The sequence below is a fragment of the Calliphora vicina genome, chromosome 4 (genome assembly GCF_958450345.1).
Source record: "Calliphora vicina chromosome 4, idCalVici1.1, whole genome shotgun sequence".
Classification (NCBI taxonomy): Eukaryota; Metazoa; Arthropoda; class Insecta; order Diptera; family Calliphoridae; genus Calliphora; species Calliphora vicina.
Genome location: NC_088783.1, coordinates 41602278 through 41629320, shown reverse-complemented (window position 1 = coordinate 41629320; position 27043 = coordinate 41602278). Strand labels below are relative to the sequence as shown.

General features: G+C 28.2%; 1 protein-coding gene across 1 annotated transcript in view; it reads left to right on the top strand.

Annotated features, from left to right (window-relative positions):
* Positions 1 to 27043, top strand: part of LOC135958020 (uncharacterized) — a 48100-nt gene that overhangs the window by 8389 nt on the left and 12668 nt on the right. Inside the window, exon 2 of the mRNA XM_065508884.1 lies at positions 8815 to 10107. Within this exon, the coding sequence (XP_065364956.1) occupies positions 9928 to 10107 (180 nt within the window). The 5' untranslated portion in view covers positions 8815 to 9927. The remainder of the gene's footprint in view (positions 1 to 8814; positions 10108 to 27043) is intronic.

Genomic DNA, 27043 nt, shown 5'->3' with positions numbered 1-27043 from the left:
GACGTATATAAAACCATAGTAAGTTGGACCTGCAATGGGTCAGAATCGGACAAAATAATTTTAACCCGATTTTTTTCACCAAAAGTTTTTTTCGCTAAATATTAAAAAAAATTTAAAAAAAAAATTTTAAAATTAAAAAAAAAAAATTTTATATTTAAAAAAACTAAAATTTTCCAAAAAATTAAAAAACTGCAAAAAAAAAATAATAAATTTTGTTTACCTAAAAATATTTAAAATTTTTATTTTGAAGTATAAATTGGTGAAGGGTATATAAGATTCGGCACAGCCGAATATATGTATATCTCTCTTACTTGTTTTAAATTAAAATGGAATACTGTAGCTATTAATTGAGAGTTGTCTGGTTGAAATGTATAACATTGGTTTGTAACGCGACATATTTGTCCTTCTTTTTTGTAATACCGATTAGTCAAGTAAATTCAACTCAAAACTTCATCAACTACAAATATTACATTATTTTATATACAAGATAATTCAGGCAATTTATTAATTTTACGAGATATTTATTATTTTATAATGAGTCCTTATTGTAAGGACTTCCAAACTTTGACAGTTGATAGTAGCCATATTGATGAAGCTACCTCTGTCGAATTTGCTGTCATTTATTCTGATTGTTATGCCAAATCACCAGGGACGGATATATGATAGAATTTGGGACGATACCAAACAACATGAGATCCAAGAGCGTCCAATGCATCCCGAAAAAGTCACTGTTAGATGTAAAATTTGTGTTGGCTAAACATTTGTTGCTAAATTTAAAATGCATATGGGCAATTCCATATCATCGTACGTGACATTTGTACGCCTATAGATGGGAATAGATTTTGCAAAAATAAGAGTATCTGAAAAATAATTTGATATTTATGATCCATTAAGAGGGTACTATATTTTAAAATAATAACAAGTTCTTTCAAATCATTGTTGTCTAAAATATCGAGCGAAATAAGGGTATATCGTACGTGACATAAAACGGAACTCATTTTGAGGAACATGTAGAAATATGCGAGAATTTTCGAATCGTGAGAGGCGATATTTTTTTCTTTTAATATCTTACACTTAACGAAATATTTGTCCTTTACAATCCGTCATATTTAAATAAAAACAATCTTTGGATGATTTTATAATAAATAAAATAAAAGGTGAATAGAAAATATACATTCGGTTTCAATAAACAATTTTATAATAGCAGATAAACAATCCGAGTCAAATTCATTTCATACTATATGCTAATTGGGAGCTTAGTTTTAACCGCAATTTAGCCTAAAACATGCCAATTAACCCAGGTATGCCGACTGCACTACATGTAGTCCATGTATTTCTTCTTTACAGGATACGTCAAGTTTTATCAAAATACCATTTTTTATTCAAATATTTAGTAGTCCCCAAAACCTCATGGGCGATTGTGTGATCGCATTATTTTTTTGCTACTATTTTTGAGTTATTGAATTTTTAACTTGTGATATTTTCATAATGACTATATTCAGTCATTATGGACATATCTCGTTTGTACGGAAAGTAAAATTGCACATTTACAAGTGAATAAATACTATATTTTTTTGGAATTTATATTTATGAAGAGTAGCTTGATTGTTATATGCATGAATGTTTCATTATTGCTTTTAGTTTTGTTTTTGTGACACCAATCCTATTTATTGGACGACTTAAATTTTTAAAAAACTATAATTGCACTGTTCATTTACTTCCAAAATAATATAAAAGTTCTTTTAAAATGATCAAGTGTTTTCTCCTATTAAAATCATCTTGAAAAAAGGTTTTAAACGTTTTTAGGTTTTCAGTCGTGGTAGTCATTCTCGTGGAATTGCCCATATGATAGATAATTGATCAACCTATAAAATTAGTGTTTGAAAAGGGTTCTACTCCTTTTAGGTGCGTTCTTATGGGTTAGCAAAGTTTAAATTTGTGGAAAAATTAATTTAATGGGAAGTAAAATAAAATATTTTTTTAAAATTTATTCCAGAAAAGATTTAATTTTTTTTTGTAAAATAAAATATTTTTTTAAATTTTTGTGTTTTTATTTTTCATTTTATGATTTAAAATTATTCCAGAAAAGATTTAAATTTTTTTTTAATTTGTTTGTAAAATATTGCTCACAATCCGTATAAAGGTATATCTAATGGTTATATGTCATAAATTGCTTAAAAATGCATGCAACACATTTTTGGAAACAGGTATTTTTTAAAATTTTACCTCTAACAAAAAATCACCCGACGGGCAACTGGACATTTTTGCATTAGGTAAAGGAATAATCAAAGAGCTTATTTTGAAAATATTGCAAATATAGAAAGTGATTGATTGAGAAATATATTTCTCAACTTTGATGAAAAAATGGATAGTTTTGGTATAAATTTTTTTTAATCTTTTCTTAAAAAATAGATCTATAGAATCAAAAATAATGATCCGTTACATAGTTTTCGAGATATTGTATCTGAAAGCGGACCAAATTACTTAAAAATGCCAAGTTTTTTGGAAAAATGAAAATCAGTCAATTTTGAATGGTTATATCTTCTGAACCAAAAATCTGATTGTAATAAGATTGGCATATTTGAAATCATTGGACAATTGTAAAATAGGTTTTTTGATTTTTGCAACCTCACTTATTTTACGGACGCCAATGTGCGACCGAGATCATGCTACAAACCAAAGCGGATCATGCTACAAAGATCATGCTACAACACTTGCGAAAAATTTACCATTAATCGATCTTTGATCGGTCACACTGAGGGACAAGAAATCTAAGTCTGCTGCAAATCAATATATTTTGTTGTTGTGTCAGTCATAAAATTTGGGAAAGATTAAATATGTGTTACGAATATCATAAAATTTTATTATTTCATATTTTGAAAATGCTTTTTTAATGATTGAATAAAATTAACCCGCTTAAAAAGTTAAATTGTGTATAGCTATAAAAATGTGTTTCTTTTCATACGCAAAAATTAAAGTGAACCCCTAAAAACTATAAAAGAATCCTATTGTCCTTTAGATTCTACTTAGATATGAAAGCTGTAAGACATATTTTAAATTGTTGTTCATTAAAAAAGAATTTAAACCCTCAAATATTTATGAAACAGAATTGTTTTTCATTTGTCTTACAGCTTGCAGTATATGTTCTAAAATATAAACATCAATCAGATTATTTTATACATTTTAAGGGGTTAATTTTGATTATATGAAAGGATTTAAAATAAAACTTGTTTTTTTATACATAAATTTACCACCTTGGATGTGAAAAATATTTTGGTATGAACTGAAAATTAAGAAAAAACATGATATTTATTTTCGAAACATTATTTATATTTGTTGATGGTGGGTAACATTAAAAAAGCTGGGGGTATATTGATTTTGTCATTCCGTTTGTAACGCACCAAAATATTTGTCGCAGATCCTCAAAAGTATATACATTCTGGGTTCTTATGATATTATAAGACGATCTAGCTATGTCCGTCCGTTTGTCTGTCTGTTGAAAATACGATAAAGCCCAAACAAAAGGAGCTAGCTTGCTAAAATTTTCCACAAATTCTCTTTGTTAATAAGATTTGTTTGGTATCGATCCATGATTTCACCTATTTTCATTGTATTGTCACAATGTTTCCACATTTAAATTCACTATTTTAAAAATTTCTTCGAACAGAAAAACAAGATGCCTGTCTCAACATCATTTAATAAGGTCTCCTGCTAAAATTAAGAAATGCTGGTTGTGACAGTTGTTCAATTAGGCGATGATTAGTGACGAATATGAAAACAAATTTAAGTAGTCCAAAAATTGCATTTTTTTAATCAATATCTAGTAATGAAAATACATAAAATAAAATTTTGTAAGTGTTAAATAAATACATTAATTTATTGCATGTAGACATTTTCTATTTTCCTACAATTCTCTTTCTTACCATGCCAAAAAAAAAATAATTCTGTTACAACAACCCAGTAGTTAAGCAAGTAGTCAATGTATCCCTAATAGATACTTATTGTCACTAATGTCTGATTACTTGGATAACTCCAATTGGTGACTTGACATCTTTTTGCTCTAAACACGGATTTCTCGGCTTTGATTCACCATAATGTATTTACCAATAATTAAATTTTATATTTTTTGTTGCTTGACTGGTTTTTGAAATAAGCTATTAAATTGTCAATTTAGTGTCTCTAGGTAATTCATAGTGTAGTCACTTTAAAATTTAGAAAGCTGTTATTTTATTCACCACAAGTAATCTATGGAAGATGTGTCGGAGAAAGGTTTGTTTACAAGCAACCTGAATATGAAATGTTTTTTGTTTAACTAACTTTTTAAGGTCAATTAGTTTCCGCTTGCACTCGTACATGTTAAATTAAGTAAGAAAAGTATGGTCGGTCAAGACTATGACTAATTATGGACCGATGAAACGTATTTCTGTTGAATTTTATGTGGATACCAACATTTTTAAGAGATTTATGCTCGTTAAAGTGATATTCGGAGGCGGGCCTTATATGGGAGCTATGGCTAATTATTTTTTGTTCCTAATTCCTACACCGTTCAAAAATTCGAGGCACTTGAAAAATGTTTTTAGACCAGCGGACGTCACATTGTATTCTCATGCCCAGAACATCAAGAGCGTCCTATTGCCATGACCCCATTCAGAGATTGTCAGAAGATCCCGATTAAGGGAATCATTCATGTTTTGCATCATCTTAAAAAGAATAGATAGGGTTGGAAGTTTGACCCCCTTGCGGTACCCCTGAATTTATATAAATCGAGAGAAGTTAATACCGACAGCTAACAGCTAATGGACGAGCTAACGTCGAAGAGCACTGCTTTAAGACCAGCGTTGGCATGCCATCTGGTCCAGTAGACTTATTTACTAATTATGGACAGATCATCATAAAATTAGGTGACATGAATTCCCTATATATAGAATTTATTTGTGTAGATCTATATAATATATGTATGTATATCTGGAAGGAAGAATAGGCTACTTTTTATTTTGAAATTTCAAGTGAACGTGGTACTTCCCATACAAAATATCTGGTTAGTATAACTGTGAAAGCCGCAAAACTTCGCGGTAAATTGGGTATTTTCGAATATTTGTAGACCTATAATTGTGACAGTGCACTGTGGTTCCAAATCTAAATCTAGGTGGACAAAATTATTTGGCGCTCTTTATATGTTTATAGAATTGGTGTCTCCGATTCCAAAAAAATTTTAAAAGATCAATATAAACTTTTTTTCAAGTCAATATAAAAAAAAAAATGAAAAAAATACGTTTTCATGTACTTCTGAAACCAAATTTTTAAAAAGATCTGTATTTACTATATTTCAAGTTACAGTAGGGTCTAGATATAATATAATTAAAAAAAAATATTTCCAAAAATTCCATTCCTTAAAAATTAAAAAAAAAGTAATTCGGCGAGTGCTGGCGGCTACATTTTTTTTACAAAGACTTTCCCCAGAAGTTTCTTTAAATGATGTATATAGTCATTAAACTACCCAAGAAAGGAGACAACGGAATGCAAAAACTGGCGGGGTATAACTCTTTTAAGGTGCTAGCGAATATAATACATGCTAGACTGTCATCATCAATTTCAGCAGATCTTCGTAATGAGCAAGCTTGTTTCAGACCACACCGTTCTTGCACCGATCATATAAATAGCCTACGGATCATAGAATGGCGATATCCACTATATCTGATATTCATCGACTTCGCCAAAGCATTTGATACTATCCACCATCAGGCTATTTGGCACGCACTTCGATGTAAAGGAATTCCACCTGAGCTAATCGACCTTATCAGAGCTCAGTATGGCAACTCAACAAGTCGAGTACTGCATGAACGCATGTTAGGCATTCTCATTGGTGTAAGCACTGGTGTACGACAGGGATGTATCATATCTCCGCTGTTATTCAATATTGTATTGGACTCAATTATGCAGTAATCCACCCGTATTAGAAGAGGCATTACTTGGGGTATGAATGGTCGACTGGAAGATCTTGATTATGCTGAGGATATTTGCATGCTCGAACACAACTTCATCGACATATCAGCCAAATTGGATCAGATACATCAGCTGGCATCGGGTGTAGGCCTTCATATTAACTTCGACAAAACTAAGGTTCTACGCATCAATGCAATTAATCTCTATAAATTCAAGGTCAACAACAAAGAGCTCGAGGATGTGCAATTGTTCTGCTACTTAGGTAGCATATCCACCACAGGCGGCTCACGTGATGATATTGCATAACGCATAGGAAAGGCAAAACAGTCTTTTGGTGCATTACATAGAGTGTGGAAGTCACCACAGATACATATGAAGACTAAGCTCCGCCTTTTCTCCTCAAATGTTCGCTCCACCCTGCTATACGGATGTGAGTCCTGGAACTGTACTGCAAGTGACAGAATATATATATATTATACATATATTCTGGATCCTTATAGATAGCGGAGTCAATTAAGCCATGTCCGTCTGTCTGTTTTTCCAAAAAACCTTAAAAATATTAAAAAAAAAATTATTTTGAAGTACAATTTGGTCAAGGATATATAAGATTCGACACAGCCGAATATAGCTCTCTTACTTGTTATTTCATAAAACCATTTCACATTTTTTTTTATTTTATTACGATAGGGGCAACGGGTTAAGCTAGTACCTATATAAATTAGATATTTATGACCGATAAAGTTCATTTTCGGAATGACATTTGTATGGGGGCTAAATGAAATAATGGACCGATTTCAGGGCCGAAAATATTGATAGTTGTATAGCTGATAAAGTATTTAGTTAGGTTGCTAGTATGTGAATCCGTTGACTACTTGGGACCAGCTATCAGACAATTTCATAGTAATTATAGTAACCGAAACCGAAAACCGGTCAACCGGTTTTTTCATCTTTGTAAACTCCACCGGTTTGTGTTTTTTCACAAACCGGTTTTAGTTAATTTTTTTTTGTAAAGCTCATTCAAACATATTTATGAAAAACTTTGATACCATTTTCAAAAATATTGATAGCATTTAACAATATTTCGTAAAAGATATAAAATAATTGCATAAAGATAGAGCCTTAAAAATTCGAAAATGCTAAATTTCCGAAGATTTAGTACACAATTCATAACACATTTGCTATTAGCGTCCATAAATAATAACAAGTAAGAAGCTATATTCGGCTACCATTTACCAAATTATACATCAAAATAAAAATTTTAAATATTTTTAGGTAAACAAAATTTATTTTTTTTGCAGTTTTTGTATTTTTTGGAAAAAAAAATTTTCGAATTGTTTTTTTAAAAATTTTTTTATTTTAAATTTTTTTTTTGTTTTTAATATTTAGCGAAAAAAAAACTTTGGTGAAAAGAAATTCGAATTAAAAAATATTTTTTCGATTTTGACCCATTGTAGGTCCAACATACCATGGTTTTATATACGTCATTGCAAAGGTCTTTGATATCTATCATTAGATTTCCATATTGTCTATATTAATCACTTAGTAATCCAGATAAAGGTCAAAAATCGAGGTTGTCCTGGTTTTTTCCTCATATCTCAGCCATTTGTGGACCGATTTTGCTGATTTTAAATAGATAACTTCTCGAAAGCATGTCTGACAGAATTATTGAAGATTTGGATCCCGAAGATATCTGGGTCTTCAGAAAATTGATTTCAACAGACAGACGGACAGGCAGACAGACGGACATGGCTTCATCGACTCCGTTATCTATAAGGATCCAGAATATATATACTTTATAGGGTCGGAAATGAAAAATTTAGAAATTACAAACGGAATGACAAACTTATATACCCTTCTCACGAAGGTGAAGGGTATAAAAATAAATTTAAGGAGACCTTTTTCATATTAAACAAAAATTTAATATAAACCGTCTAACCGGTTTTTCTAAAAGACAATAATCAAAACCGGGTTTTTCAAAAACACACTTTTTCGGATAACCGGAAAACGCTTTTTTTAATTTGCCGGTTTTTTGGACACTCTAATTGCAATCCAAAAGGGTCAATTGACTAAGCCCTGTTTAGGACATGCTAGTTATGTAGCTAGTTACGTAACTAGTTGTCACCCTAAATGATAGGTAAAATCACCAGTTCGGGACAGTCTCCTAGAACTGCTGGTAACATATTCAACGTTACTTATTAAATTATTTTTTAATGCATTTTAAATCATAATTAACATCATTCGATATTTTCTTGAAATATACGTTATTATGGCTGTAGTCGTTTATTGAATGTGTAGTTTCTTACATTTACATAAAATACATAGACATACATACATAGATACAAATACATATATGTATGTATGTAAATGTGTGTGAGTACATTAATTTATATCCTATCTTATCTTGTTTCATTTACTATTTCTTTTTTTAATACACAATTTTTTTTCACATAATTTATTGAAAAACAAACATAAAAGCAGTAAAAATGAAATGAAACTAAACTAAATTTTACATTTTTCTAGTTTTTTGTTGATTGTTCTTATTGTTGGTTGGTTGGTTGTTCAACAAAATTCTGAATTCTGGGTATGTTTATTTATGTATTAGTAAATCTATCCAAGTGTGTGAGAGTTACTGAAAATATTTTCAAATTGTTGGCTACGAAATACTCGTTTCGTCTACATACTTATTTGTAAATAATTGTAATTTCTTTAAAAAAAACAAAATGTGAGTGAGTGTGTGTATTTCTTTATTATTATTAATATAAAATAAAATTTTCTTATTCTCTTCTTGTTTTTGTTGTTGTTGTTGTTTGTATGTTTTTATTTTATTTTCATTATAATTTTTTCTTCCATTTTTTTCCAATTTTATTTTAGATTCACTTAGAGTCGGAGTCAAACACAACCAGCAGAGTCACACAAGACACACAATCGTAGTCGTCGCAGTCTGTTTTAGATATTGGATCAGAGTTGTAGTATGTCGTTGTCGTTGCCACCGCATACGGGTTGATTTTAATTTCAAAATTATTTATAATAAATAACAAAGTGAATTAATTATTATTGAAAAAAAGAAAGATTGAAAGAAAATTTAATACATTAATTTAGCTGAATGAGAATGTGTGTGAAGAAAGAAATATTTCCTTTTCCTGGCTACGAATTTTTGTTGTATTAAATTGTAAACAAACACAACAAACAAAAAAATTCAAGAAAATTTTAATAAAAACACAAAATTAACAACAAAATAAAAGTTTAAAATAATTGTAAAATCTTGCGCGCCTACCAGTGGTTCAGAAATATGTGAAAGATACTTGTTGTTTGTCGCGCTCTCTCTCTCGCTCTCGTATTCATTCTCAATCGTATACTCAGTGCTCCGATTCATAGTCAATTTTATTATATTTGTTAAATGTGTGATAATTTGTTTTTCTGTTCGTCGTTTAATTTATTTGCTAAATAAAAAATCGTGTGTTTCTTCTTTAATGTTATAATAAAAACAAAAAAACTTAATTTGCTCTCTCTCTATCTCAAACCTATAACTAAATTTGTATCTCTTGGATATTGGTTGTGTTCTCACACTTGTTGTTAGTGTGTGGCAGACAGTGTGATTTTATGATTTGTTTACACTAACAAGTTGCTGTTGGCTGGTTCGTTCCACATGTCATCATCATACATGTTACAAATCTGTAACAACAAGCTGTTAAAAAAAAAACAAAACAAATACCTTCCTTCCGTCCAACAGAAAATTCGTTCTACATCATATTTAGTATGACGATTTGGTGGCTAAAACAATAAAAAAACACAAAATAGTCTCATTTTTCGTGGAAGTGTAAAGAACATCTTAAGAAAAATAAAATTGTTACTAGCAGTCTAGTGTGAATTCTTTCAAACCACTTGTTGTTAACATAATTTAGGCGGTATTTTTTTAACAAAAAAAAAATCATAAAGTTTAACGAAATTTAAAAAAAAACCACGCTCATTTTTAATGTTTTCAACATGGATGCAACATCTTCAATATCGTCGCTATCAAACAATTTGCAATTATGCCGCATTTGCATTTCATCAACGCCCTCAACTGCAAATGGCAGCAGCATTAATAATTGTTCAACACAAATGATTTCAATATTTGGCGAAGATTCATTATGGAAAAAAATTACAACGCTGGCTGATGTTAAGGTAATTTTTTTATTTTTTATTTTTCTTTTTTGTATTTATTTGTTATTATGTATTTAATAAATAAATCTACAACAATGCTTTGTTATTGTTTTATTTATGTATTGTAATTTTTTTTTATATAATATTGAATATGTATGAATATTTATTTTATTAATTCAATGCATTTTATTTATTTTATTATTCATGACGGGGTTTTCATTTCATTTCTTTGTATGCAATAATTTCAATTATTTCTTTATATATTTTTTTATTCATTTGAATTATTTTAGTCTACTTTCATAATAAATATGAAAATTATATAAGTTGTAATATTTTTAAAAGATTTTCTTAAAGTTCTCTAGACGAAAAATGTTTTCTTAAAATATCATGCAAAATTAAATGTTATAAAGAACAAATTTTTACATTTTATTAGTTTAACATTTTTAAAATTTTGATCCCTTATTCATAAACAATTTTTAAATTTATCAAATCTTGTATGGAAATATGTATGGTTTTATTAAACTTTGATCAATTTAAAAAAATATTTATGAATATATTTAATTATCAAAATATATTTTTCATTAACAAAAGTTAAATATATAATAAAGTAATTCACGTCACCTTCACCATGAGTGGCAAAAGTATATCAAGGGTCTTCCAATAAAGAATTCCAAACTTTGACAGATGATTGTTTTATCAAAATGGGTGTCTAGTAGGGTATTCAATCGATTAACCGTTAATCGGTTAACCGATTAATTTTGGACGATTAACTGTTCGAATAATTTGAAATTGCCGATTTTCAAATAACAAATAAACCGATTAATTTGTATCGATTTTTGCACTTTAAATTTTTTTTTTGTATTTATTTTTCCATTTCAATTCAAATACAAATTTCAAATTAAAATTATATATTTTTTGAACATCCAATAAACATGTTTAGTGAATTTTATGACATTTTACTATTTCTTAAATAAATTTTCAACAAGTCATGCGATCTCAGAAATTTAAATAGAAGATTTTAATATCTTTCTAACCTGTATTTAACCCAAATTTTTACTTATCAAATACATATACGAGAAAACATGAATTTTTACAATGTTAACAACAAAAAAACAACCTCACACAAAAAATAATTCATTTTTTTGAAAACCGATAAAACTATATGAAAGATTAAAGAACGGCGCATATTTTGTATTACTCAGTTCAATAAACACGGATTTTGAGTAATGATGTTGTTGCAGCAAATAGGCGATATGTTTACAAAAATGATCTCAAATACCTTATTTGCCATTTTTTATGTTTTTGTATACAAAATTCGTTGTTGTATTTTCAATTTGAAATGAAAATATAAATTATTCGGTTAATCGAATAATTTTAATTAACCGATTATTAACCGATTAAATCTAAACCTCGATTAATTATTTGCTCGATTAACCGATTAAACCAGAAACCCGATTAATTGAATACCCTAGTACTAAGTCATTAATACAAACATTAAGTATATTTAATGATAGATATTTCAAAGTCCATTGCAACACTGTGTATAACGCTATAGTAATTTGGACCTACAATTGGTCAAAATCAGGAAAAAATATATTTTAACCCGAATTTTTTTTTCGCAAAAAAATTTTTTCGTAAATTATTTTTCAATAATAAATTTAAAAAATATTTTTTATAAAAAAATAAAAAGAATTTCGAAAAAAAAAAAATTGTTTAAAAAAAATTTTGAAATTTGTTTTATGCGCAAAAAAACGAAAAATATGATCTTAAAATATAAAAAATATGCACTTAAAAATAGTTGATTATTGTTTGATTTCAAAGTTGTATTAAAGAAATACATATGTATGTATATCAAAAAGAAGTAAATTAAATATTGAGCTCATAAATTAAAATTGGTTATTATATAGTTTGATTCAATTCATTTTATTATATTTAGCAATAAATTACAATATGTTTACTTATGTGTTGTTTTAGATTTCCGAAGAGTTTCTTAGACAATTGAGTTCTCTCAGCTTTTAAACTGACTAACACTTCAAAATTTATTTTAGTAATTAGTGGCATAATAGTTATCTTTCTAAATCCATGTGCCCCAATGTATATGGGATCAATAGGGAGAGGATGTTCCGGATAAATTTCTCGAAATTTTTCTATTCTACATAACGCATTAAAACCCACTTTTTTATCATTTGAATAATGTTTTAAAAACTCTATGAAGAGCGTGTGTAATTTTTTGATAAAAAATTGCAATGGATTTTGTATGTAGATTAACATCTAAATAAAGTCGGCTTCTGAAATTTATATAGAATTATCAAAAAACCTTACACTAGTGGAATGATTTGTTCAGTTTAATACTGCGGCAATTAAAAAACCTTTTTGTTGCAGTTTTGTCATGGGAACTCAAAATGCCGTGACATTTTCTATGTTTCTTCCTTTCTCATCCATTGTTTCGATTATCGATATCTATGTATATTTTTTTAAATGATTTCTTAACAGTTTCGTTAAAAATTCGCATGAGTAAATCTATCTATGATTTGAACGCGAGGTTTTCGATGTATCTTAATAATCTGAACATTTGTTGAATAGTTGTTTAAATATTTATTTAAGAAGTTGCCCATAATAACTTACAATTTTGAAATTTTATTTTAATTTGTTTACGTAATTCTTCAATTTGTTAAATTTTGATATCTGTGCGTGTATATTTTTAATTTAATTCAAATACATATGTATATGGAAAATAAGATCTCTTAAGTGAACAAAAGAAAAATCAATGGGTCTCTCATTTTTTCATTAAGTAGTTAGGCCAATTAACATTGGACCTTAACAAAATAGTAAAATATTGAAATAAAAAATTACAATGCAAACAATAAAATTATGTTAAGGAAACAAAATATGTAATGATATAATAAAGAAAATATTCAACAAAAATATGCAGTTATGAGTTAAATATGCAAAAATATGCTCTAAAACGCAAAATATGCTACTAACAAATCGATGACAAAATACTTAAAATTTTCTGAAACGGATAAATAACTAAGTCATATGTTTACACGACGCACAGCAAAAAATATGATATTGCATATTTTTGGTTACCCTGTACATAAAATTCAACAAACACAATTATGTTTCATATACATATATATATAAATCACGCGACCAAATTTCATGGCGATCGGTCCATAATTGGTCATAGAAATCTCTTAAAAATGTTTGTATCCACATAAAATTCATCATCAATATGTTTCATATATAAATAACTCACAATCGGTCCATAATTGGTCATAGCTCCCATATAAGGCCTACTTCCGAAAATGCTAGGGATAAAAAATGATTGAAATATTAAAAGAAAAATGTTTTGCTCATATACAGTGGTTGACAAAACAATGGAAACTTTTCCAAATATTTCATTAGTGGCCTAAAATCTGAAATAATTTTTTAAAAAATTTTAACATTTTTGTAGTATTTTATTTGTATACTTTTATTAACTAAATTTAACAAAAAACAAAGGACATAATTAATTAAATTCTAAAAATGAGAAAACAAAATTAAAAGATTTCTTTATTACGGCATTGGAAACATAGGTATTATTTTAACAAATATGGTCAAAACTTTGCAATAACTCAATATTTTGTTGGGTATCCCTTATTTTTTATAACTGCTACACATCGACGATGCATTGAACCAATGGTCACCTTTGAAATATTTTGCCATTCCCTTATAACAGCCTCCGATAAATCTTCCTTCCTGGTGTAATTTTGAGTCCTTATTTTACGATCTACAATTTCCCATAGATTTTCTATGGGATTGAGATCTAGCGATTAGGCAGGCCACTTCAAAACACGTACCTCGTTGGATTGTAACCACTCTGTTACAACCCTAGAGGTGTGTTTCGGGTCGTTGTCGTGTTGGAATCTCCAAACTAGGGGCATATTTTCCTCAGCTTATGGATACATAACATCGTTTAATATGATTCTGTATCCTATACCTGTCATGATATCTGTTATAATATGAATTGGGCCCATACCTTCCCTGAAAAACATCCCCATACCATAATATTGCCACCGCCAAACTTTACAGTCTTATTTGTGTACTTTGGATCTAATCTTATTCCCTTTGGTCTTACAAATGTTTTCCCATCACTGCCTCTTAAATTGTATTTGGATTCGTCGGAAAAGAGGACAGTATTCCATTTCTGTATCGACCAGTTTAAATGATCCCTGGCAAATTGTAGACGAGCAGAACGGTTCTTTTTAGAAATGAGTGGTTTTTTCACAGAACGATAGCAACCAAGACCAGCCTCATTTGCCCTGCGACTAACTGTTCGGGTACTTATTTCTAATTTTAGGCTATTATTAACCTCTCGAGGTGTTATTTTTGGGAATTTCTTGAACTCTCTCGCTATTAAATTATCTTGTCTAGGAGTAGTCTTACGAGGTATTCCACCTAAATGTTGAGTTTTTACAGAACCGGTCTCACGAAAGCTTTAAAATCGTTAATTATTTTATTTTTTAAGTCTTCACAAATCTTAACTTTAGTCATTTTCGTTAACTTTGAATAAAAGCAATTATGCGAAAAACTTAGAAAAAGAAATTGTGAAAAATTACCAGAATTTTAAAATAAAATAACTGTAAACAGGATGCTTTTTACATCGTTAATTTAAATATTATTTTCGTTTTACACTTCTTTCTTGCAGAAGTTTAAAAGTTTCCATTGTTTTGTCAGTAGCGAAATAGTGAATATTTTTAATTTTGTTCCCTTTTTTCAGAATATAATTAATTATGTTGTTTGTTTTTCAGTTAATTTATATAAATAAAACTATACAAGTAAAATACTAAAAAAACTAATTTTATTTTAAAAAAATATTTTAAATTTTGGGCTACATATGGAATATTTGGAAAAGTTTCCATTGTTTTGTCAACCACTGTATGTACATTCTTTCTTGTTTTTACTTATTATTATTATTATTTTTCTTAAAATTGAATTTAGTACAGCCGAATATAAGACTCTTATTATTTTCATATCTAATTTATCTTCATATTCTTTTATGAATTTTAAATTTGTTAAGAAATTACAGTAGTAATATTCATTGAGTGAACCAAATTTGTTGAATTTGTTGTTTTGCGAAATCCTAAAAACATAAAGGGCCTACAATTGTCTCATCAGTTTTAAAACTCTGTACAACCCTCTTTAAATAAAACATTAATTTTAAGGGGAAAAAAAACAAATTTTAATCAAAGAAATTAATTAATTTGGTTGAATACAAACCGAATTCATATTTTTGTATAACAATATGCGTTAATTTACTGAGATTTTCAATTAAAAAAAACGAAAAATAAAATAAACAAAATTTAAATCACATCAAATACTTACTTATAAAATGAAATACGAATATTAATTTAAACAAAAAATGAAACAACAACAAAATGAATAAATATAAATCACAATAATTTTATTAAATTAATTTTCTGCTTGTACAAACAATTGCAGTCACACATACTTACACAATGTGTATTTTCATACCAATACAAATGCAAAATTTAATGAACACACAAATGTTAACATTCGAAATTCGAATACAATTTGAAAAAAATATGTATAAATTCATATTCATACAAACATATTCGTACATCCATATGTATGTATGTATCCATATGAGTAGAGGAGAATATTACAATAAAAAACCAAATTCAAACTTGTATATTTTATTATCATTTATTGTTATTATTTCATTGTTGTTGTTGGATGTTTGTATTTTTTTATTCAATTAAGCTTGAGTATACATAATTTTTGTTCATTTATTTTATTGGAACGCTAAAGAAACAATACACAGATACAGAGACAAACTCAACAAAACCAAAATCAAAATTAAATTCACATTCTTATTATTTTATTATGTATTTTTTTATTTTTATTTATTCATTTATATTTGTATTAAAATTTTGCTCATACAAACGAATTTTCTTCAACTTCTTCCTCTGTTTGTGCCACAAAATAATAAACAATTTGAAAAAAAGCAACAAATATTTTCTCGAAATAACGAGAAATACTTAAATAATATGTATTTTAAGTAATAAAGTAGAAAAAAACGTACAATATTTTTTAGTTGTTTCGTTTTTGTCTAAAAATAACAAACAAACAAACCAAAAAAAAGCTGAATCGTATGTCATTATTTTAACTAATACAATCAACCAACCAACAAATAAATAATATTAAATTAAATTAAATTTATTCATAATTTTTTTATAGTTGTACAATGTTTTTTTTAATTTTAATTCTTTTATGATTTGGGCTTTTATTGTTTGTTTTTGAGCATACAAAATAATTTACCGTTTAAATGACGGTTTTGATTTGATTTTTTTTTCCAATATTTTTTTATTTGAATTTATTATTTTTTTATTACTTTTTAAACATACAATAATTTTAGTGTATGTATTTATATGAAGAAATTGTAATTTATTCGTTGGTTGTTGCTGGTTTATTTCTTCTTAGGCATACACCATTTCCGAAGAGAGTCTTTAGCAGGACAGGGATTTTCCTGCAAGTGCATGTTTGTTGTCAGTAACTCAAAATCAATTTTCATCAAAATCATTATAAAATCAATGGATTTTTTTTATAATTTTATAGTGAAGTGGGTCTTCGCTTTGTGCAATCCTCAACTGTTTTAAGCTGCTGCGTGAAAAAGTTACTTCAATAAAATGTTACTCGATTATAGCAACTTTTCAGGAAATTAAAACGATTTTTCTATTTTTGAAAATAAACATTAACGAAATGTCTTAATAAGTATCTAAATGAAATTTGATTACTTGGTTTTCCCAACAACTGCGGTTTTTAGGAAAAATGGGGCTGTATATTGAGATTGTCATTTCGTTTGTAAAATATCGAAATACACTCAGCTCTCGTTTTATGCGGATTCAAATTTATGCGGTTTTTAAATTAACGATTTTTTTGGGGAATTTTAACAGATTTTTAAATTTTAGATGTTTTTTTTTAAATTCTAGTGATGAAAATGATATTTTACAATTTGATGATACGATTATATCATCTAGTGATGAAAGTGACGTTGAACCAATTCCTAAACTTTGCCGACAATTATTCAGTCATTCAGATTGATCATACATATTTATAGAATTTCCTTAAAAAATGTTTTAGCTTATTTTTTTAATCATTTTCTGTTTTTTCTGTTATTAATGAATTAATATTATATTTTTGTTTATTTTTTTAAAGGGTTTTTGTTTTTACTGTTTGAAATACATAAATATATTTTTGTTGATTTTTTTTATGCGATTTTGCTTTGGATTTTTAATTAAAATTTTAATTTATGCGGTTTTTCAGAATTTTGGAACGAATCATTAGTTTTTATATGAAGCAAGAGTATCGTTTTATGCGAATTCAATTTATGTGATTTTTTTTGGAACGCATCTATCGCATAAAACGGGACCTGAGTGTATTAGTCTTAGAACCAAAAAGTATACATATATCGATGCCTTAATATAAAAAGGCCCTAAATCGAGTTTTTTTAAGTCTAGACTTTTTGTTGGCTAATTCATATATGATCGGACCATTTATCGAAATAAACGAAAATCTGGACTTACAAAAAAACACGAGTTAGGGCCTTTTTATATTAAGGCATCGACATATTCAGGGACCTGTTAAATTTCTAAGACGATCTAGCTATGTCCATTTGTCTGTCCGTCTGTTGAAAGCACCATAGAACCTCGACGAAAGGACATTGTTGGATACAATTATTCTTTATTGATCAGAAATGTTTGGTACTGAAAATGAGCAAAATCGGTCAAGTAGAACCAGAGTTATGCTCCAAAATGTGAGACAATTTCAAAATTTTTTTATATTTTTCGAAAATGTTTTGCTGTTTTCTTTAAATACATATATTGCAAATAAATAATATCATGAAATTCTACATAAATTTATCTTTTGATAAAAATACAAGCTTTATTGAAAATGGTAAGAATCGGTCCATGATATCTCCCAGCCCCCGGAATATGGTTCTATGATATTGTACATATCGCTCATTTGCCGCAACAATATCATAACTCAAAATCCGGGTTTTTTGAACTGAGTAATACAAAATATGCGCCGTTCTTTGGTCTTTCACATAGTCAATTATTTTTTTGTATGAGAGTGTTTTTTCGTTGTAAACGTCAAAATTAAAATTCATGTTTTCTCGTATATTTGACAAGTAAAAATTTGGACTAAATACAGATTAGAAAGATATTAATATCTTCTATTTAAATCAGATTTTATTTCTGAAATCGCATGATTTGTTGAACATTTATTTAAGAAATAGTAAAATGTCATAAAACATTCCTAGCCGTTTTTCTTGAAACGACTTTTTTTGAATTATAACATTGTTGCAGCAAATGAGCGATATATGCCTTTAGAATAGCATTTTCCATACACAGTTCACGAAATTTTATTTGGATCGGTCCATATTTGACAATTTTAAAGCCCACTCCCTAAAATCACTTAAATACGCATGATTGAAATTCGACAAAAATAATTTTATGAAGATCGGTCCATAATTGGTCATAGCTCCCATAAAAGGACCTCTTCGAAAAAACGGGCAAATTCAAAAAACCTGTTTCCGGTTTAACCGAAAATTGCTAGCTATTACCTTTTTCCATCTTTCTGGCAACATATGTATGTATGTATGGATTGCTAGAACTGCTCATCTTTTTTGATAGAAATCCAACTCGCATCCCACTAAGCGACCTAATAGGTCTTCAAGGAAAATTATAAGCTTTCTTTTTTAAAAAAAGGGCCCATTTTGAAAAAAAAAATACAAAAAAGTTTTTGATTTCGGAAAAAAATTTCAAAATTTTATTTTTATTTTTTTTTAATTTTCCGATCTTCTTCTTTTATTCCACCGATCTTGTTGAAAAATTGTATCTGAATTACTATCCAATAACCTTGATGCAAATACGGAAGACATCGATTTCAAAAGTTGGTTCACTTGACATGAAATGCTCCATATATATTCTGGATCGTTATAGATAGCGAAGTCGATATAGCCATGTCCGCCTGTATGTTGAAATCACATTTCCGTAGCCCTAAATAATATATAAACATGATTGATACATCAATATATCGGGAAGATTGGAACACAAATGGTTGAGATATAAGGAAAAAACCGGGACAACCTCGATTTTTGGCCTATTTATACCCTACACCACCATAGTGGGGAGGGTATAAATTATTCGAATAATTAATTTTTTTTTTTTAAAAGTAAATAATGAAGTTTTGAGGTCGGGTTTTTAATATTTTATTGTTAAAGAAAAACAAAAAATAACGTTAAAGTTAAAAATTCAAGTATTGATAATGTTAAAAAACATTCGAAAACAAAGTCCATCATTAAATTTTCAACAGAAATATTCTGATCAGATTAACTCCCGAACAATCTACAAAACAATTGACTAGCAAACCCCTTAGTTTCCGTTTTGGAGCTATGCTTTAAAAAATTTGAGCTAGTTGGACATGATCCTGAATTCAAATGCAATATAAACGTATTAAGAACTTTTTATGTCGTTCATTAATTCGGGTTTTAAATTGAGTAACTAATTCTTTAGTAAATTAATTATTCACTATTTCTAAATTATTTATAACAAATTGTATTATACATCAAGCTCTATCAACGTTGCCGAATCTTTGCTTAATAAAGTGGTCTTGGGGAATTACACAATAAAGGGAATCTGTCCAAAGTTTGATATGATTGTCAGTGAACGTGGCTAATTTAAAGTCAGGCAGTGCATGATTGACGCATTAATAAATAACAAAGATGTTCAACGATGTTCAAAATCATTTATAAGAAGAACTCCATGCTTTTCTTACAACAAAACGTTAGTTTGCAATATTTGTGTTTATCATTCGATTTATTAAATATTTTGCAACACTTACGTACGCGGTTAATAACATCACTTATATACATACATATATTTTAAGATCATCGCCTTCATCTATTTCAATATAATCATTATAAATGTCATCCTCAATATCACTTTCGACGACCGTTTTAAAATCACATTCTCCATCACATTCATTATTAATTGCGATTCCTCTAATATTTCGCCAGCTATATAACAAATATTTTATTCCGTACCCTTTATTTTCATTGGTCAAGTTAAAAATTTTGAAAGATTTGTTTTTAGAATTGTAACTTCTTGCAGTAATATTTATATATGTATTTATAGAAGGAGCTATCGGAACACTCATCTACAGTGATCGAAAGTCCCTTTTTCTTCAGTTATTTGTCGAATTTCAGAAACAATACAATTTTTGTGAGTCATTATTACTTATTTAAATTTGGAATTATGAAAAATTTTAAGCAATTTAATAAATTTAAATATATATGAACATTTATTCGATTATTCTACATAAAATTGTTCGAATTATTCGTTATTCGAAAATGGCCATTTTTAAATTGTTCGAATAATTATTCGTAAGAAATTATTCGATTAATCGAACGATCATTAGTCGAATGAATACCCTAGTATACACACAAAATTCAACATAGTTAACTTTAATATAGACATAAATCACTCGACCTAATTTCATGGTGATCGGTCCATAATTGGTCATAGCCCCCATATAACCCCACGTCCGAAAATCACTCAAAAATATAAATTATTGAAATTTTAAAATAAATTTTTTTTGGTCTTTTACTTAGTGTAGAGTATTATATGGTCGGGCTTGACCGACCATACTTTCTTACTTGTTTTTTTAATTTTATGCGAAATTGGTCTGATCATTCGCTACTACTTCATTTAGAATTTAGCTTTTAATAACACTGTCCAACAATTCTGAAATAGCATGTTGAGTAGATAATTTTTGTAGAATAAAGTTTTGATTTTTTGATCGAAGGGAGCATTATTATACTGAAATTGTATCGCAAATATAGGTGATATTTTCAAAAACAATTTCGAACCACTGTAGACCCGACATACATATCTATAAAACTAAAAAAAGATCGAACAAAATTAAAAAAGTAAATAAATAAACCTAAATAACTCTTGACCTAAAAGTGATAATCTACATATGTATATAAATTTTTTGTAGATCTTTTCTAGTACTATTTATATTTTAAATATCATCTCATTCGGATCATAAATGACGTATAATTTTGCTAATTAAGCGTAAAGAGCTTTATTTACAACTTTGGTATCTTTGGTGACCCCAACTGAAATTTTCCGGCAAAAATTTTCGTAGAATATTTGAATCCTTAAATGTCCTTCTTGAAAGGACTTTTTTTGATTTTCTCAGATCTTCCAAAAAAATGATCCCCATAAAATTTCTTACTTTAACCCACTGTAAATAAAAATTCAGACCAGCTGGACTATAAGTTTATTCTACAAAAATTATCTACTCAACATGCCCTTTCAGAATTATATGGTCGTTATTCTGTTCCAAAAATGCTGTTGAACATCTCGCACAATTGATGTTGCAAACTTTGTATTTCCTTAAACAATTGGAGATGGTGTAATAAATTGTGTAGTTGTACAAAAATATTTTGTTCGTTTTTGTTGTAAACTATTTTTTAAAGTTTTGTGTTTTTTTTTGTTTTTTGTTATTTCGTTTTTGTCGTTTGCTATAAGTTTTATATGGATGAGAAGAATACACTCACTCGTATGATGATAGTTGGTAAATAAATAAATAAATACAGAGTTTAAAATTACTACTATATTAGTCAAAAAATTGCAAAAAAAATTCATAATTTTACATGAAAACTGCAACAAATATTTAACAAGATAATATTTCATTGTATACATACTAAAAATATAAATACTATTTTCCAATTCCATATATGCACAAGCTTCATGGTAGAAATATTTGTCGCAGTTTTTCCAAAAATATTTTGCCTTACAAAATATTTTACGTTGCAGCTAGAAGACAAAATGAAAATTTTGCATTTTTAAATCTTTTGCTGCCTAAATATATGTATATTTTTGGTTAGCAAAAACAAATGAAATTGCTTGTGTATAATATACAAAAAAATTACTACAAAAACATCATACATACAAACAAATTGCAGCGTGAAAACCATAAACTGCAAACGATATGCGCAGTGAAAAATTCAAACAATGAAAATATGGAAGATGCTAAATGTAGACTGCCAAACCATACGAAGTTGAAAAATGTAAAATACGAAATTGTGCAAAGTTAAAAATGTTTAAAGCGAAAATGTTTATTTTTAAAATATTTCCGCCGCATATATGGTTTTGTTTTGCCGCATATAGTCATTGAGTAGAAAAATGTGAAAAAAAACTATGAAGTTGATTTGGGTGTACAAAATAAAAATTGTATTGAAATGTGTGTTAATAAAGAATTTTAGTGCAATAAAATAGAAGTTTTATTTTTTGAGGTATGTAATTGTATGTATTGTGAAAGATAAATTAAATTAAATAAGATTCTGGACAAAGGATAGCTAGCGGATATTATTGAATTTTTTGATTGATTGGCTTTTTTAATACGAATTCAAATGTATTCATGCTGGTGGTAATAGGAGTCCAGAAAAATTAGTAAGAAAAAAAATAATTTTGTATGTAAAGCGGTTAAAAAAGGATATATAATGCAACAACAAAATGTGACAACAACAGCCAAATACCATAAATAACAGGATCATTCATTTTATGAATAAAATCTATCATAATAAAGTGTTGTACATTCAAATGTTTCCTTTCGTAAAATTTGTAACAGGAGAACAAACAAAAAAATAAGCAGCATAGAAAATAATTGTGGAAGAACAATTTTATGTGTAAGATATAATGCAAAAAAGGGACAGGTATAATTACAACAGTAGCAAAAGGAAATTAACTACAACAACATCAACTTATACACACAAGTAGGTAATTATGATATAAAATTGCTGTATGTGTGTACATACAACAACAATTTATGCAAAAATCATAAACAAATACATAAATAAGGTTCAGTCGTGATCGTGAGTGATTTTGTAGCAGGAGAAAAAAGGATAAAGAGGAATGATAGAAAATGTAAGTATCAACAAAAGATAGGAAAAGAGTTAAAAAGGGATAGAAAATGCAACAACCAGATTATGGAAGGACACATGCATGAAAGCAAGAATAATTTATCACTACAAATGAATACAAAGAGGTTATAAATAACAGGAGATACGAAATTTAAGAAAGTTCCTGAAAATATAATTCTGCAATCAATATTACAACTATTCGCGAAGAAAAAAATAACGGACACAACGACAAGTGTACAAATAATAAAAAACAAATACGCACAAAAATCCTTTACAAAAAACAACAACTCAGTGCACATGACAAAAATTCCTCGATCTAAAAATAAACCAAAATGCGTAATAAAAAATGATCTGTAACGGTATTCAACAAAAATCAGTTCTACACAAACAATGCAATAATAATATCATCCGCTATCCTTTGCTCATAACCTTCTTGAATGTACTTTCACTGCATTCCTATCCTTCACAATACATATATTTTTTTTAGCATTCTATACTTTTTTTATTTTACTCCTGTTACAAACGCTCAGCCAATCATACTCATTTGCATTTCAGATTGCACAAGTTGTTGTTGACTTTTTAATTTTCTACATTAACAGTAAAGAAACAACAAAATGCAATTAATTGCAACGGTACTCCACCACATGTCTAGAAATTCCTTTGCTTTGTATTTGTTCCTATTTTTTGAATGTGTTGTTGTTGCTTTATGCAGCTAGAGGACACACAACCAACAGTTGCATTTCAAAATTACTTGAGGTAGTAGTTAAGTAGTTGTTGTTGTATTTCCTTTTTCTCCTGCTGCACTCGTGCCTATGTAAAAAATTTGTTGTGCCTTCGTTGCATAATTTGTTCTCTGTTGCTTATTTTTTTGTTTGTTCTCCTGTTACAAATTTTACGAAAGGAAACATTTGAATGTACAACACTTTATTATGATAGATTTTATTCATAAAATGAATGATCCTGTTATTTATGGTATTTGGCTGTTGTTGTCACATTTTGTTGTTGCATTATATATCCTTTTTTAACCGCTTTACATACAAAATTATTTTTTTTCTTACTAATTTTTCTGGACTCCTATTACCACCAGCATGAATACATTTGAATTCGTATTAAAAAAGCCAATCAATCAAAAAATTCAATAATATCCGCTAGCTATCCTTTGTCCAGAATCTTATTTAATTTAATTTATCTTTCACAATACATACAATTACATACCTCAAAAAATAAAACTTCTATTTTATTGCACTAAAATTCTTTATTAACACACATTTCAATACAATTTTTATTTTGTACACCCAAATCAACTTCATAGTTTTTTTCACATTTTTCTACTCAATGACTATATGCGGCAAAACAAAACCATATATGCGGCGGAAATATTTTAAAAATAAACATTTTCGCTTTAAACATTTTTAACTTTGCACAATTTCGTATTTTACATTTTTCAACTTCGTATGGTTTGGCAGTCTACATTTAGCATCTTCCATATTTTCATTGTTTGAATTTTTCACTGCGCATATCGTTTGCAGTTTATGGTTTTCACGCTGCAATTTGTTTGTATGTATGATGTTTTTGTAGTAATTTTTTTGTATATTATACACAAGCAATTTCATTTGTTTTTGCTAACCAAAAATATACATATATTTAGGCAGCAAAAGATTTAAAAATGCAAAATTTTCATTTTGTCTTCTAGCTGCAACGTAAAATATTTTGTAAGGCAAAATATTTTTGGAAAAACTGCGACAAATATTTCTACCATGAAGCTTGTGCATATATGGCATTGGTTTATAGTTTGTATATTTTCAGTATTTGTGCACATTAATATGAAAACGATTCATATTTATTGCGCAGTCGGTAGTCAAATGTAAAAAACGTTTGACTAATTTTAAACCCTGAATAAATATGTGTGTTTTCTTTCGTCTGTATTTATTTTATGATGGTTTTCATAAATTCAACTTGCAAACATGCATACGAAACGATACGATTCTCAACCAAACATTCAACCAACCAACCCAACAACGACTCTGACTACACGTAGTTTAATGTACGATACAATTTGTTTTTTATTTAGTTTTTAATTTTGTTTGCTGTTTTTTCTTTTTTCTTTTGTTGTTGTTGTTATTTGTTTAAGAAGTTGAATGTTCGAATTCCTAGTTTTTTGTTGTAAGTAAAGTGAGTGAATGAATGTGTGTGTTTGTTGCTGTTCTACTCGCAGTTGTAAAGAGTGAGTGTAAGTGGGGAGGGATGTGTTTGGAGACGGATGGAGTGCGAGTACAATTTTACATTTTGTTTTTCTTTACATTTTCTTCTTGTTATTTAATTCTTACTTCCCAATCAGTTTACAAACTTAGAATAATTTTTGTTGTTTTTGTTATAGTTTTTTTGGTTGTTTTGGTTTTTTGTGTTTTTCTAAATACCTGATTCTATGTCGGTAAAACTAACGAACGTCAGACTGACTTTAAGTTGTTCGTTCCATGGTTGGTTGTTGTTAGGTTAGTTGGTTGGTTGGTTGGTTCGCTCGTTTGACTGTCTTCTGGTTGTTTACAAGTTTGTTTGAGCTGAAACTTTATTTGGTTTAAAAAGCTGAGAGGTATTTTTCGAAGGCATCGAGGTGTTTTATTTTTAGGAGCTTTAAATTGTATGTTGTTGTAAAGGTAAATAACTAAATAAATATGTATGTAGTATCTTCACTTGTACGAGTTAATGTTTGTGCGTGTGTTTGTGTTTGTGAAGGAATGAGTTTGTAGTTTTTCTAGTCTAAAACTTAAATAATTTGTGTGCACTTTGGATTATTTTAAAATGCTTGATTTTGTCTTTTTTTATTGCTGCTAAATTAATATTACAGAAATGTTACACTCTGTGAAAAATTTTAGTTAAAATGCAGTTATAGATTTAAATATGTATTTATGTATTAATAAATTTTGCAAGGCTTGAAAATTTTGACGTTATTATCATCATTTTTATTCATAATCTCTTATTGGGTGGTTTTTACTTGAAGATGAAATGTCTATTAATAATCAGATAGGTAATCTAACAATAACTCTAATCTAACGTTAATCTATTTTAATGTTTTTTTGGGTTTATAGTTTAAATTTCGTAGTATTGTCAGAAAATGTAACATTTTGTTAAGAAAACAGTGAGTAATTTATAAATAATAAGAAGAAAATTGTAACTGGCTGTTTGTACATATTGAGAAAATATGTAAATGGGATAAATTCCGAAAATTTAAATAAAAAAATCTATTATGTATTCTTATGAAATTGCACTATCAATTTAAATTTCACGATCTGTAAAGACTGCTTGCGCCATTCATCATGTTTTGCTAAAAGCTCTAGAAATAGAACATTCTAGTTTTGTGCGTAATTCATGAAAGATGGCACTGTATATAAATAGTAGCAGCGGTTGCAGTCAGTTTATTTGATCATAGAAATTAACCAATGAAATTAACCACCGTTTTTGAGAGGTAAAAACGTAAAAATATTCTCAAGTTTTTAAATCTTCCTTTCGGATTTATTTGCTAGTATAAACGGCCAATATTGGCCATATACAAAAATATTCGACAACCCAAAAACTTAATTTTATATTGAATTTTCATGACAAAAGGCAGCCCTTAGTCAATTGGTGTAAGTAAATATGCTACACAGGCCAACAAATTTTTAACCCAGATACCAGAGTATACCTTTCATCATAAGGTTTTTGAAATATCTTACTCTAAAGTTTGACATAAAGTTGAATTCGTTATAACAGCGCGAATTCACCTTTATTTATAAAATTGCATTCAAAATATAGGTTTAACCTCTGTTATATCTTGTTTCTTCTTTGAGATATGTATATTAAACTAATGTTTCAAAAAAAAACCGGGTTTTCGCTGTATTCGTGGTACTAATTCCTTGACTTTTTGAATTTGCCGCATCTTAACTGAAAGGCCAACACTGCTCCTTTCAACTGTCATCTGTCAGT